The 15,958-nt window shown below is 42.0% G+C and overlaps 1 protein-coding gene across 5 annotated transcripts in view; it reads left to right on the forward strand.

Moving 5' to 3' along the window:
• The window catches only part of PPP2R2B (protein phosphatase 2 regulatory subunit Bbeta), a 257,075-nt gene that overhangs the window by 226,874 nt on the left and 14,243 nt on the right, over positions 1-15,958 (forward strand). For all 5 annotated transcript variants that reach the window (XM_083728282.1, XM_083728283.1, XM_083728285.1 and 2 more), the window contains one exon: positions 4,570-4,734. In XM_083728282.1, coding sequence (XP_083584408.1) covers positions 4,570-4,734 — 165 coding nt within the window. The remainder of the gene's footprint in view (positions 1-4,569; positions 4,735-15,958) is intronic.

Below are 15,958 nucleotides of genomic sequence, written 5' to 3' on the forward strand. Positions count from 1 at the left end.
TGGGGCTCTTCACAATCCTTTTGTTTTGTTTTGACAATCCAAAATAATTCAAAGTCATAAGTATACTTGGACACCTCATCATTCATGTAATTTATGAATAAGCTCAAAAAGCTCCAACCTCAATACTGATCCCTGTGGAACTCAGATTCCTCCATTGGGAGAACTGTCCATTTATGCCTAATCTCTGCTTTCTGTTCTTTTAACCAGTTACTGATCTATAAGAGGACCCATCCACTTATTTCATGACTGCTTGGTTTACTCAGAAGGCTTTGATGAAGACATTTATCAAAAAGCTTTTTGGAAGACTAATACACAGTGTCTACCAGGTCACTTCTATCAGCCTGCTTACTTACCCTTTCAAACAATTTTAAAAGGTTAGAGAGATGGTTTGCAGAAGCCATGTTGACTCTTTTCCAGCACATTTTCTCCTATATGCTTGAACATTTTGTCTTTAAAAATTGTTTCCATAAACGTGCCTGGAATAGATGTTAAACCAAAATGGCATGTAACTTTCATTTCCCACTTCCTGCTTCTCTGGTTACAGATGCTAATATTAGGGTAAAGTTCCATAGCTTTGTTAAATCAGCAATTTAACATTTGAGTTCTTTAATAATTTTGGGGTAGATGCCATCTGGACCTGGCGATTCTCTAGTTTTTAAATTTATCAATAAGGGTGGAAAGTCTCATGCTTATTCCAATAGGACTTGTGTAGGGGGACATGCCCCAGTGAATTGGATCCATTATCTCTCTGAAACACAAGTTTCATTTATGAGAAGATGAGGAGGGTGGTATATCCAACTATTCAATTTCCCCATCATATAATGCTACATTAAGGAAAGTATTTTTCACACAGCCACATTTTCCCAGTAATCCCTACAGGAGAAGGATGTTCCTAACCTCCCATTCGCCCCTGTTAGCAGCAGGAACTTAATTTGTTTTCCCTATGGGGCAAAGAATGGCTCTGTGCTTTTCCCTCCTCCTCCCCTTTATCCACACTAAGGCTTCACAAAGCCAACAGAATTGGCCCATGCTGGGGTTTTTGTAGTGTGAAATCTAAAACTGCTTGACATCAGTGGTCACCATCTCAGAGCAATGACTGAGGGAGCCAATCATCAAAAGATCATCTGCACTTATCAGGGCTTTTTCTCTGAATGGTAAGGCCAGCTGAGGAAAAAATACCAATAAATACCCCGAATCTTACAATTGTGTCCATCTGTGATTCCATCTTGGATCGAAATGTGAAGAATTGGAAAAAAAACCAACCCCGGCAGCAATTATTGGAAAGCTTTTCTAGCGTGATGCCTTGGCTATTTTTTTAAACTGTTTCATTTTGTCCCTTGGGTTGCAGGGGGCAGGAATCATAACTCTTCCATCTTGAACCAAAGCAAACGGTTGTAATCTGAAAGTAAGCAGTTACTTTAGCTGCTAGCTTTCCTTGCACTAAAATCAATAAAGAAGCACAGGCTGAGTTTTAATTAGTGTGGATGCAAACATCCCTGTGAGACTAAAAAATACCCCAAGTCAGACAGATTTCCTGTTATTTTGCTTGGAAATAATATGGTCTGAAAGCACCACATTGCATCCTGTATATATACTGTCCTGTTTTTGTATGGGGTGCTGCTCTTTATTTTATTTTTTATTGGAATCAGGGAATCCTCAAAACATTCCTAGCCACAATCTCAATTTTGCTCCAATTCTGTATTGAAAAGACATTTTATCTCCTCTAAAGATCAATTGTTGGTGAAGCTGGTGTCAGTGTACAGATTCTGCCCTTTGCTTCAATGTGTTATGTATTGGTGATATAACTCTCGTTAGCCCTCATAGTCTTCCATTGCCCTGCTTTTTACATGTTTTCTGTGCATATGCGCTTCATTCTCCCAGGACTACAGGTTTATGCAGGTGTGAAAAGGGGAGGAATAGGTGGGAACCCAGAGAGGTTTCTGAGGAGCTGTGAAGTTATCAGGATGGGGCAAGGTCAGGAAATATCTTTCTCCCATACTGGAAAGGAAATTAAGGATACAGTATTAAACACAGTGACTAGGGAGTTAAACCCCACTGGATACAGTGGGAATTTCTTCTGAATAAACACGCATAGCATTGCCCTGTAATTAACACAAGAAATTAGCCAAGTTTCAGGTGGAGAATGAGTAGACTGTGAACAAAAGAAAGCCTGGATAATGGAGGGTTATCATGTGACGATAGCCAAGCAGATATAGTAGGAAATTAGCTGACCAGAGTGAGTAGGCAGAAAAGATTGTGGAATTGGTGACCACCTGTTTAATGCAGTTCTAACAAAGGAACCTGGGCAGGCCATGTGATGAAACATAGCCTGTTTAAGCTGTTCCTGGTGCTTCCTGGAATGAAGGGGGGGTCAGGTTAGTAATACCCTAGGGCATTATTAGTAGGTCTTCCTTCACAGATGATTCTCACTTCACCCTGTTCCAGTGTGGTCAGGACATGATTGCATAGGATGCAACTAATACATATTCTAGGCAAGGGCTTATAGACCATTCTTCACCAGCAAAGACTTTTGTTTAAGGGAGGGAGGGAAGATCAGGAGATGGGCTTCTAGAAAGGAAACCTTGTGTCCAATCCCTTATAATCAAATGGTCTCCCATTCACTTTCACTCAATACTGGAGACTCACAACAGACAAGGAATTGTTATAGTTCCATGTTCTAAGCCACCTCCATTTCAACCAGTGGTCTCTAGAAACAGTTGCATGCCCTGACTCCCACCTGTTCAGTTCTTGACCTAGGCTCATGCATCATGGGCAACCAGAGAGAATCAATTTCTTGGCCTGTTAAGGGAAACCATATTTGAAAAGCATTTTTTGTTAAACTAATTGGACTTTAGCCTGATCAGAGGAATTCCTTTGTTCTGTGGAGCCAGTGGCCTCATTTGCACATGACACTAAACCATGATTTATTAACTTTGGTTGATATTAAACATAGTATAGCATTAGGTGCAAACGAGACCAATGAGGCTGTCACTTTGAGGAACAATTTTGTTAATGTATGCCAAACTAAAATACTTGGTAAGAGGAAAAGAAGGAAGGAGACACTTAATGATAGACAGCTTGCTATTTTGTTGAGTCATTAAGGTCATGAATGCCATAAAGTAGTTGCCCTATCCCAGTTAAAGCATGGTTACTGGTAAATTGTAAGGTTTTGGTGACTGAGCTGGGGTTTTTCGCCTCCTTGCAGTGGACATTTATAATTACCAAAATACAATCCCACTGAGGATAGCTTACATATGCAAGGGCAACTAGCAGAGAATGGAGAGTGTCTGCTCCGATATAAGCAACAAAGAAAATCCAGGAGATGAGAAAAGTAGGAGCTAATAACTTGTTTTTGTGAGAGCAAGTGGCTGGTATTTATGTGACTTACCTCGGCCTTTTATTTCATCTGACTAGTCTGTTTATTTTCCTCAGATGATTGCCCATGGTGTTACAGATTGATTTTGCTTTCTGAAATAGAAAATCTATTGCGCGCCTACCATCAGCCAGGGGGCAACCTAGTTGACTAATGAGTTAGGATTCATTTTGAGTCAATCACCTAGCACATGGTTGATGGCAGATAAAGCAACGTGCTTTGAATGGGTGTTCTTTCTAGCACCATGGCATGTTACAGCATGAGGATAATATGCACAACATTCCAACTGAAAGGGATGGAGCTAGAGAAGGATTTGGTCTAGACCATCCTTTGCCAAGCTACCATTCCTGATGTTTTGGACTACAACTTGCATCAGCTCAGTCGGACTGGCAGGGAGTTGTAGTCCAAAGTGCAGCAACTAAACTGCTGATGGGGGCAGTTGATTGACAGCATGTTACACTTTTATTAAAGCATCTGCACTACCTAGCCAAGTATAAATTTCTGGTAATAATTTATAAAACCATGAATAACGTGGATCCAGGGTACCTTAAGGACTACCTGAATTCTTATATCACACCTGAGAACATCTGTTGAAGCGTTGATATTTGACCCCCAAGTTGGTGAGATTCATCTGATGTCAACACGAAACTGAGCCTTTCATGTTACTTGCCTAGTCCTATGGAAAACTCTTCCAGTGGACAATCTGGAAACTTTCCTATACCACCGGGCTTGTGCAGATAATATTTCTCTTGCAGTAGCCAGTGATCTATGGTTTTAATTCTGTTTTTGCATGTTTTATAATTGTTGTATACCACTCCAGTATTTTTGTGAAACTGCAATATATACATATTTTGATAAACAAAATATAAACAAATAAATATGCACAGTTTGCCCTCATTTACACATAACATTAAACCAAGCCACAGCTTGGTGTAAATGAGCTAACATGCAGGCACCCAGACAGGTAGGCGATAACTTCTCTTATTATCCACTTCTATCCTCATAACATCTCAGGTATGTTACTCAGAAGGTTAGTAGTTGGCCCAGTTTCAGATTCACAAACGAGAAGTGAGTTCCACCCAGGTCTCCCCAGTCCAGATATATGGTAGTCTCTTGTCTTCTCCCCACTTCCTTGGGACATCATGTTAGGCCTCCTGCTCTGTGCTGTTTGTTCTGCCTTGATTCACTTCTGCCAGATATTGTAGATATAAAACCAGCAAACATGGAGGAGCTGACAGAAGTGATTACGGCTGCAGAGTTCCATCCGCACCACTGCAACACCTTTGTCTACAGCAGCAGCAAGGGGACAATAAGACTGTGCGACATGCGAGCGTCCGCCCTGTGTGACAGGCACTCCAAATGTGAGTATATTTTGGCCCACGGAAGGATGAATGAGAAAATAGGATTTGTACTTATTTTATATAAAAATATATATCTCAATGGCAGGTCTATGGAGGGGGGGGGAGAAGAAACCTTAGTTTTTTCTTAGTAATCAGTTATCAAGCTTACTTCTGACACAAAGTATTACCAGCTGGAAGTGAACAGAATATATCCTCTTCCTGCTGTGATTGCCAAAGTAAGAGCAGCATGCACAATAGTTTTTACCTTGGTGCTGTTTATATCTCTGTACAACCGAACCTTACCCTCCTGCCAGAATGAGTAACACCCAGAGCTCACTTCAGTTTCTGGTTCACTGGGTTCTCAGATATCTTAATGTCAAACTGAAAGCTCAAAGTACATGGGAAATCCCTGGGTGTGGAAGGCGGAGGGAATGGCAAAGCATTTTATGAATAGTTGCTTTAATGCATGGGGAACGGGACCCACAACATTGCTTTCTGTCCCCCTGAACAAGAGATGTGCAATTGCTATAAGGCCCCGCCTGATGCCTTTTCCAGCCAGAATTGAAATAAATCTCTTGCAAAGATTCAGCTAATTGCTTTTTAAAAGGACAGGAGAGAGAGATTGGTTTTGAACTAAGTTATTCTGATCCTCAAAATTTAATCCAAAGCCCATTTTTCATTTCTTGCCATCTGAAGAGTGCTTCCAGTTTGGGAGTCAGCTTTTAATTATTAATGTGGTGGTTTTGTAAATCAGAAATGGTGATATTAAATTGCAGGTCATACACTATTTTCTATAACAACTAAGATGAATGTAGCTACTAAAGCAGAGATGGAGAACCTGTAGCCTGGGTGGCAGGTATAGCCCTGCAGGCATCTCTGCCCGGCCATCAGGACACACCCCACCTCCCAGGCCACTCCTTGCACTGGCCCTGCTCTGCATCCTCTTCAAGTACATTTGCCTGGGCGGAATGTGCCACTCAGCTGTGATAATGCCTCTTGCTTGCATGGGTGGAGTGTGTGTGCAGAAACCTCAGACATTTTCATGGCTGGAATGTAGCCTCCTAAGCAAAGGTAAATGTTGCACACTTTGCTCCAACCACCTTCGCCTCTAGCCCTGCCCACCATTGGCATGTGACCACGAGAAGATAGCTCATGGTGGAATGCAGCCCTCAGTCTTAGTAAAGGTTCCCCACACCTGACATAAAAGATCACATTCTCAAATTGGTATGTTGAAAATAGGGGTTGACCGTATCCATGTAGAGTTCAGTATGTGGTGATGTGGTTGTGTGACTGCTTTATAACGCCACCAACTGGTAACAACCCACTGTTCATTCCCATGCTGCCCCAAAGATGCCAGATGCTTGTTGGGTAGTGTGTTCGACATGCTTTTACCACATTCTGAACTCACTCAGCTCACATTTTCACACATCAGTTTGGTTATGTGCCTCTCCCCCTTTAATAAGAGAAGGTAAAGGTAAAGGACAGTCAAAGGTGACTATGGGGTGGGGCGCTCATCTCACTTTCAGGCCAAGGGACCCGGCGTTTGTCTGCAGACAGCTTTCTGGGTCATGTGGCCAGCATGACTAAACCACTTCTGGTGCAACGTAACACTGTGATGAGTGCCAGAGCTCACGGAAATACCGTTTACCTTCTTGCCACAGCACTACCTATTTATCTACCTGGACTGGTATGCTTTCGAACTGCCAGGTTTTCAAAAGCTGAGGCAGCAACAGGAGCTTACCCCATCATATGGATTCAAACCTCCAACCTTCTGATCAGCAAGCCCAAGAGGCTCAGTGGTTTTGACCACAGCTCCACCTGCATCACTTAATAAGAGAAGATGCCAATGCAGTTGAAATATTCAGAGAATTTGGCGAGTTGATGCTCTAAAGAGAGTAGAAAATGAAACCAGTAGTGATTTACAGTTAAGTGGATAACTGAAATAGGTTTTCAGTCTGAACAAGTGTTATGTAGATGTTGAGTTATCCTTAACTATTTTTGTCTACGTTAAATTACATTGATGTTTTAATCCAGATTAAACCCTTATGTAAAGAATTTCTCAAGGGGCTGAGTCATTTTAGCTAGATTATTTTGACTCAGGATTTATAAAGTAGAACAAGTTGTTCTTATACCTGAACCAAGAATCCATGGGGGATTTAATCTCAGCGAACCAGCCTAATTCAATAGAATCAGAAATCTTGTCTTGCGTAAACAAACTATATTTTAGAGGGATGGCCTGACTATAGTTGGATGTGTTCCCTTCTTTCCATCATGCTGAAAGGGAGGAGATTGGTAGTCTTTAGCTTCTGTTTTTGCAAACCATTGTTTGTCATTCCATCTGAATGCAGCAGACTATGGTTTGTGGAAACCATAGCTTGCCCTTAAACCAGCATCAAACCCTCTTGCACGAAGGAAGGTGGGAGGAGAGCACATGCAAGCATGAGGCATGGCATCACCCATTCCTCTAATGACAAAGCCTGGTTTATTGCTGCATCTGAACTTAAAACAGGACTTCTGTGGGGAACAAATTTTCTTCCCTTTTTCTATGACTGATCTCCTTTGTCACATGATCTTATGTCCGTTTCCTAAAGCGGAACAAGACCTCTCTGTCTCCTTAACTTTTGCACATGTTGATCCCATTATACATACTCTGATAAGGTTCACAATGGCTGCATGTTTTCCTGTTTAGATTGGCATTTTCTCCTTGCATGTGTTTTGTCATGTTTTGTTTATTTTCTTTTGTCCACAAAAAGTACAAATAAAATATGAGCATGTTCCTCTTGAGAGTGTTTATATCTCGAAGGTGCTGTTTTCCTAGGAAAATAGCCATTTCTCCCACCCATGATGCTGTAGTAGCTTGCAGTTTTTCTTTTCTTTTTGCTATTGAATCAATCCCTAACCCCTAATAACCAGGTTACAAAAATGACCTCTTTGGCTTTATCGCTTCCACTTAGTGGGAGATGTCACAGAAGCCCAATTAGATGGCTGTTCCAAGCGTATGATTATATCCTGATATCTATCACTAGAGTTCATTGGACAGCCACAATTTTTTTTCACTCTTTCCTCCCAGTGTCTGATTATTGTACCACCTCAGATTCATAATATAAGCATCAAGAAGCAGGCTGGATTCATTTCCTTCCCTTTTTCAATACCGGAGACCTTGGCTTGGTTTGTTTCTTTGTTCTGCTGCTGCTGCAGTAGTGTCCTTTAGAGCACATACAAGCCAATTGTGAAAACAAGTTCAATTTGACCTCTCCCTTGACGTCTGATATTGATTTTTCCCTATCCTTCAGAAGCATTGGCCCTCAGTCAATTGTGGTTCAGCAGACTTGCAAGTTGGAATTGAGGCAGTTCATCGGGGATCAAAACAAAAAAAAAAGTGACTCTGGCCTTTACAGATGAATTTTCAAAAGGAAATATTTAATAACTAGTTGCGGTTAATCAAAATGCAGATTGTATTGAAGCACCTTCCAATTGTGTTTCTGTTACGTGTCACAGGTGGATATACCTGTAATGCATTGTTGTGGGTTGGCCTTAGGATATGCACCATGCAACTGGAAATATGTACCTCTTTCTATGCACAATCTACAGCAGTACCAAATGAATCTGCAGCTTTATGTCAAAGAAAGTATGTTCCTTACCTTAATCTGCCACCCAGAAATTTTCCGACATGTATATGGCAGTGTTGGCTGAACCACCACCCCACAATACTGTGGGTAATGTAGTAGCCATAAAAAGTTATCAAGATAAATCTGCTGCATGTGGCCTTGAAAGCAACTCCCTTGCTCAACCTTCCTTGTCCCATGCTGTTCTAGGAGTGCCTCCTAGAGAGAAGCCACTCTTTGCAGAACTGTTTCGTTCTTGGCAGGTGGCCATTGTAGAGGCAGCAGTGACATAAAAAGCATAGCTGGGTTTTCGGTACTGTGATATTCAAGCAGTATCAAGGTCACACCTCTGGGTAGGTGCGTTAGAGCCAAGGATAAGATTCCTGGAAAAGTTCCAACTCCCCCCCCCCCTTCACACACACCCAGTGGCAGAGTGTATATTGAATTGAATTTATTACGGTCCCAGGCCAGACTCAGCGGAGTGTATAGTCCTGATTTTATTGAGCTCTTTTCCAGTGCCTTAGAAGGATAGGATTTCACATCCCACTAAGCCTGTATTCTCAGCAACTGCAGAGTCTGGCTTTTATTGTGGCTAAATGTTCTTGCTGCAGTGTGATTGGGTTTCAGTGTTCATGTAATCTTCATTTCCTACAAACTGTGAGCAATTAGGCAGGTGATATTCCATGATGGCTTGTGCAACCAACAACCCTTTTTTCAGCACTTACATGGGAGGTGCTGGTTCTCCCGAATGACCATTCCCTTGTGAGTAGTACTGCCATATAGTGTGAGCCTCATAGCAGCTCTGTATACTTTCTGCAGCAGACGCAAGGAGCCTTTTTTGGCATGACAGCTGCCTTTCAGTGACCATAACATGCCAGTGGTGGGCAGAGCCAGAGGCAAAATTGTACAGCAGGCTACCTTCTAACCATGCAGAGGTTAGAGGTTTCTCCACCCACCCACATTGCTCCATCCTTGATCTAGGCAAGGAAGAAGCATTATCACAAATCAATGCTCTAGGTTACTCCAATAGCAGTAAGTGACTTTCAGCATAACTACCATCAAGACTTGCCCTTGACCCGCCACTTTCCCCCAAGAAAACTTGATCTTCACTGCTGAATTGGGGCAAACTTCAAACAGATTTTCTCCAGGTTGACATTTGCTCAAATTTATCTGATTTTCCCGGGGAAAGCAGCAGGGCAAGTCCAAAACCACTCAGACCCATGCCTAGAAAGCATGGGATAAGCAGGAACCCACTCAGACCCATGCTTTTTAGGTGTGGGGGTGAGCACAAATATGGATGGGTTCCAACCCTAGAAATCTGTAGGATCGTCTAATTTCTCTTTATCTTCTGGCGGTCTGCTGTTGGCGTAAGAACAAAATGACTGAAACATTTCCTCTTGTTTCCAGCATGGAAAACTCGAAAACTTGCAGAGGTTGGATGTGGCTCTTCCTGTAGAAAACTCTTGAGCCTCTCTCGTTATATTGGGAGCAATGAAATGTCACTGGAGGGGGAAGAAACCCCTTCTGCTTTCTGCCTCTCTAAAATGAAAAATCACAGTCTCCTTTTGCACTGCAGGAAAATTGCCAGGTTTTGTCCCATTATAGGGGAAATTGTCAGCCATACCACCAGATGGGAAGAGTGCTAGCTCTGTAGTTTTACAGATGAAATGTCATTGTAGGAGAGAGAGTAACCGTGTTTCTATGAAATTCCCCAACCCCCTAAGAACCTTGAAGGCCAGGATTTCTGTGCCTTTATCATTACGTCATAAACACAAAAGAAGGAAAAGGTCCAAGTGGAGAATAAACAGGAAGCGAGTGCATAGCTGCTCCAAGCAGCTGGATTGTGTGTTACAGGATCCCACAGCCTTCTGTGGGACACCTTTGACAGACACTGAAACAAATGGTTCATTGCTGGTGTGGGAGAGCTGTTTATTTGGAATAAAGCTGTTCCTGCTGCTATAAGGAAGACTATAGTGTTATTCAGAATGGAAGCAGAGAACCAATCCTATCCCTTTCCAAAATAGGTCCTGCCTTGCAGTAGTGAACAATGTATTTTATGTAATTGCCTGTGCCCAGCAATTTCACATTTCCCTAATCTCAAATTGCTGTGTAGCCCCCCAAATCCTGAGGTACCAGCTTTCCAATAGAAAAGAATTCTATTCAGAACAATGGTGCATTGTGGAATCCTGCACTATTCAGCCACAAAGTTAAGGAAATGACATGTAATTACAGAACATGTAGAAACTATAGAAATCACACCACATGTCCCACATTAGTTCCTCTGAAAACCTCTTGGGACAAGTTCCCTAAGCACTTGAAGGCTAAAATGATGTTTCCATAAGGTAAAGGGACCCCTGACCATTAGGTCTAGTCGTGGCTGATTCTGGGGTTGCGGCGCTCATCTCACTTTATTGGCCGAGGGAGCCGGCGTACAGCTTCTGGTTCAGGTGGCCAGCATGACTAAGCCATTTCTGGCGAACCAGAGCAGCGCACGGAAATGCCGTTTACCTTCCTTCCGGAGTGGTACCTATTTATCTACTTGCACTTTGACGTGCTTTCGAACTGCTAGGTTGGCAGGAGCAGGGACTGAGCAACAGGAGCTCACCCCGTCGCAGGGATTTGAACTGCCGACCTTCTGATCAGCAAGTCCTAGGCTCTATGGTTTAACCCACAGCACCACCCATTTCCATGCCCCCCCCCCAAATGAATAGTTAGAAACTACAACTCCATTTAGCCTGCTGGATATTTAAGGGCAGCTCTCCTACAGTCAAGATTTGCAAATTACCATTTGTTCCTCTATCAACATGTTCATTCCCTGTGTCATTAAAAGTATACTTTTGCAGTCTTTGGCATTAGGGTGCTTGAGACTGATCTGGAACCAAGAGATCTATCCAACTTGGATGATAATAGACTGGTTCTGGTTATACTAATGCAAAGTGCTCCCAACAAACAGAGAAATGAAAAATTGAATTTTCATGAAATTTTGTTGGTAAGGGAAGAGCAGTTTCTGCTAACCAGATTCCAGAGGATACTAGTTGTCAGCATCACCAAGGTTTCCCAAGCATCCCTTTTGCTGTTGTATCCTATTTTTCCTATTTGCAGGTTGAAATAACTTTTAGGTTGTTCATAATTTCATTTTAGAAGTTAGACTTTGTATATCATTCCGCAGGTTAGTCTTGCCGCAGCCTAAGAATGATTGTCTTGTGGTTACAGGAGGCCAGGCTTTTTCACCAGTGGGCCTAGTACTATAGAATGCACTCCTTGCTGAAATATGAGGCCCCATCTGCATTGGCATTCCATGATTTTTTGAAGACATACCTGTTTACATTGGCATTCCTTGATCTCTTGTCCTGAGTCTACTGCTTTAAATACTGTCCTCCGTCCAGTCAAGCAAGAAGCATCTTCAGAGTTGAAGGGCAGATTCCAGCCAGGCAAAAACATTTAAGGAGAGTGCAAAGCAGCCTAGATGGGGGTTGTGCCTTGGGAGGGAATATGGCCTGAGGAGAGTTCCAAGAGTCAAATGCAGCAGCCTGGGGGGGGGGGCACATTTGGGCCCTGGGCCTGAGGTCTCTCATCCCTACCATTAAACTTTTTAGGGATGCAGACATGATGACATAAGGAGAAAAACGTAGAACTTTGACTACTTGTTGCCATGCTGGTACATACTAAAATAACAGTGTTGGGAATATTTAAGCATATATATTACCAAATAGCAAGTTATTCTGCAAAAATTATAGTAATTATCCATCCAGTGCCTTTCGGTTGGTTTACTTCCTTCCTTTCCCAAAGCAACCCCTTGCTGTCTCAGTTGGGGGTTGAGAAGAATGCCCAGAGATATCCTTCTAAGCTGGGATAGGCCCCATATATGATGATCTGAGGAATCTAAGGTTTCTCTGCATCAGTTGTCATGGTACCACCAAGTCTCCAGTTGGCAGAGGTTCTTTTGAGTGAAGGAGCACCATCTGGTCTTTGATAATAAGTTCACAAATTCCTGCATTTCAATTTTTACTTTGCAATGGTAGTCATTGCAAATGATGAAGACAGAAACTGGGAAGGAAGGTCACTTACGCCTTGTCTTTTGATGAATAAACCGCAAAGCAGGCATTGTTCTAAAGTGCCCTTCACCAAATGTACTGTTGAGAGGGAGCTTACACAGAAGGATTTGGATGCAGGCCCAATTCAAGGAAATATAAAGTCAAGCCTGGTTGTAAATCCTGCAGTCTGCACATATAATCCTCATCCTGGATTGCTAGGTAGCATAAAAAATGGCATTGTGGACTTCCCCAATTGAAGCCTCCGTGGTGAAAAGGAAAAATACCCAGGAAACCTGGCCAACATATAAAACACTATTAAAGGAAGAAGGCAACCAACTAAAATTTAAAAGCTTCGAGGAAATAAGAGAGTACATCTCAGATTAGTTTCATACCATCAGGTACATGAAAAATTCAAATCTGATAAACAAAAGGGTTTTGCAGCAGAAATCTCTCGATTCGAATCCAAATTAATAAATTCTAAAAGAAAAACCCTTTTCAAGGTATACCAACTCCTCCTTGACTGGGAGGTCAAGGAGGAGGAAGTTACAGCGGCCATGGTCAAGTGGTAACAAGACTTTGGGTACTCAATAACCATGCCCCAATGGGAAAATTTGTGGAAAAATAATTAGAAATTTACAAATTGTTATGTCTTAAGAGACAATTTTCTAAAATTGCAACACCAATGGTATCTAACACCCTGGAAATTCTCAAGAAGTACAAAAGTGTCCCAAGTAACTGCTGGAGGTGTGGAGACAAATTGGGCACTTTCTATCACATGTGATGGCTATGTAAGAAAATCCAAGCATTTTGGTAGAGCAGAATTACTCAGAATTACAAAAAATGCTAAATATTTCCTTTAAGAGAAAACCAGAAGCTTATCTTCTGGGGATTACAGATTTGGATATCATGCAAAAAATGAAGGGTATTTTTTATATGCTACAGTTGCAGCAAGAGTTATTATTGCTACAAAATGGAAGAGTAATGAAATCCCCTCTATTCATGATTGGACTCAAAAACTGACAGAATATGCGGAGTTAGACAGCCTATCAGAAAAGATAAAGAACAAACCAAAACAGGAATTTGTCTCAAAATGGGAGGTCTTCAAAGTTTATTTGAAAAATAATTATAGCAGTTTAAACTCTGTTGCAGCATTCGAATAATTTCAATAGTAGCTTTAAGTAAGACATGAGACCTAAGATAAATTAAGAATTGGTCAGTTTAAAATAAAAGTGTGTACTGGCAACAAGTAATATATAATTGAAATAAGGAATAGATGGGAGGTCGGGTCTATAGACTAAAGACCAATTTTTGCTTTATTATTTTGTAATTAATATTGTGTTTATCAATATTTTTATTTGTATTTTTGTTTTGTTTCTTTTCTGGTGTATCAATTAAAAAGAAAAAGAAAGAAAGAAAGAAAAATGGCATTGTGGCAAGCAGGCTATGTAAATGTTTATGTCTTTTTACAACAAAGTCCACAATAGTTAATTAAAAGCAGTTTTACCCTGCACTTCAGCCAAAGAGGTTTCCAGAACAGTTTGCAGCCTCCAGGCTTAACACTAATAAGACATAACACAGAAGAAAAGAGAATGGGGAAGGAGAGATGAAGGGGGGGGGAGCAAACATGGGCACCAGTTCTTCAAGATCTTCCTATAATGACCAGAGGAGGAGCCAGAAGGAGCAGGGGTCTCATTAAAGCTAATGCAGTAGCCCTGCTCCCCTTCTCTTCCATTGCAGCAGTCTGGTTCAAATCGGCCAGTACAGTCCGAACCTTTGTTCTCGAATGGAATCCGTTCCAGAAGTCTGTCCGACTTCCGAAAACCAGGGCGCAGCTTCCGATTGGCTGCAGGAGCTTCCTGCACTCAACCGGAAGCTGCAGAAGCCACCTCAGACATTGGGCTTCCAAAAAAAGTTTGCAAACCAGAACACACACTCCTGGGTTTGCGGCGTTCGGGAGCCAAAACGTTTGAGTCACAAGGAGTTCAAAAACAAAGTTACAGCTGTATATATAAATTGCACTGCTATTTACATGCACACCTGAATTTAAGAAAGATTTTGCTTCCACTGTGTGCATATTTCTCTAAAAGAGATTTTACAGGATGGTACAAGATGTATAGAAACCAAGGGAGCATGACTGAAAGGTGGATGGCCTCTTACCTTTTCTGACCTATACCCCTCCAGATATTGCTGGACTGCAGCTCCTTCCAGCCCCAGCCAGCATGGCAAATGTTTGGGGTGATGGGAGTTGCAGTGGAGCAGTATCTGCAGGCCTGCAGGTTCTTCACTCCTGCAGATGCTGGTTAGTGGGGTATTTAGATCAGGAAAATAAAGCGGGGCAAAATTAACCCCACCCCACCCTCAAATTCAGTCCGTCCCCCCCCATGGCTGCTTTAAAATAGAAATAAAAATATATGGAGATCTGCAACATCACAAGTAGGCTGACCCTGAGTTTTCCACATGCTCAGGTTTTGTATAATTTGGCGGTGGTTGCAAATTTCTCTTTCCTCGACTGCAGCATAAGTCAGCCCATCACCTCTGCTGTCACTTTAGCACCAGCAAACTTGACTCAAGCTTTGCACATAACAGAACCCATAGAAATGATGCCGCTGTTAAAAATTCCTGCCAAATCCTGCCTCCTAGTGTGCCTGAGCCCATAATTATTACAGCCGCGACAAGCTCTTGTGGAAGTTAGGTGCTTTGCGCAAGCCAGCTCAGATCTTGATCCCCTCCCCTTCTCTTGATGTTTTCGTTTTATTTTTGAAAAACCCACAAGTCATCAGATTTCCTGCTGGCAGCTAAAGGAGCTCAAGCTGGAGACTGCTGTGAGCAGTGCCATTTCAGATTTGTAGAGAGATCATTTATCCTGGCACTTTGGGATGTTTCCATCCCTCCTTCCTGCACACACCATATTCCAAAATTCAGGACTTCACAGCTCAGCATTCAGTTAGAGGGCAATGAAACTCACCAAGTATTTGTGCTGAGAAAGGAAAAACTGCTCTGGTATGGTTTTCTTCCCCAGTTTTTCCTGCAGGAGGTCTGACTGCTAGTGTCAGACTTATTTTTAAAAAATAAGTAAATAAAATTCTCATTGCCAGGATGTTAGGTGTCAAGTGGGTCATTACCCTCGAAGGGCGAGAACACATCATTGCAGCTGAATCCTTGCAGTGCGAAAGAAATCCTACTGTCTCTAAGAAATTTCCTTAAGCTTCGTCTTGTTTTAGCCACAGGTTTTCTGCCCTGGCCACAGAAATGTGCTTCCTTTGGTCAAATATAGATGTAGTTCCTCCTCCTCCTCCTCCTCCTCCTCCTCCTCCTCCTCTCCCTCTCCCTCACTCTCATTTTTGTCAAGCGTTTATAATACTTCTGTGCATCAAAAAAGATTCCAAAGCAGTCAACAAAGAAAAGTGAACAATAATAATATACCAGCATATAAAATAATAAAAAGATACAATAATAAAATCCATAAAGCAAGTTTTCACTCAGTAACCACACAAATTCCACACTCACTATTACACCCATAGGCCACACGGCCTGTATACATTCAGCCAAATGTAAAAAAAACCCAGTTACCAGAGCCAACAATCCCATGTGCTACAAAATGGGCAG

This window comes from Podarcis gaigeae, assembly GCF_964106915.1.
Source record: "Podarcis gaigeae genome assembly, chromosome: 2".
Taxonomy (NCBI): Eukaryota; Metazoa; Chordata; class Lepidosauria; order Squamata; family Lacertidae; genus Podarcis; species Podarcis gaigeae.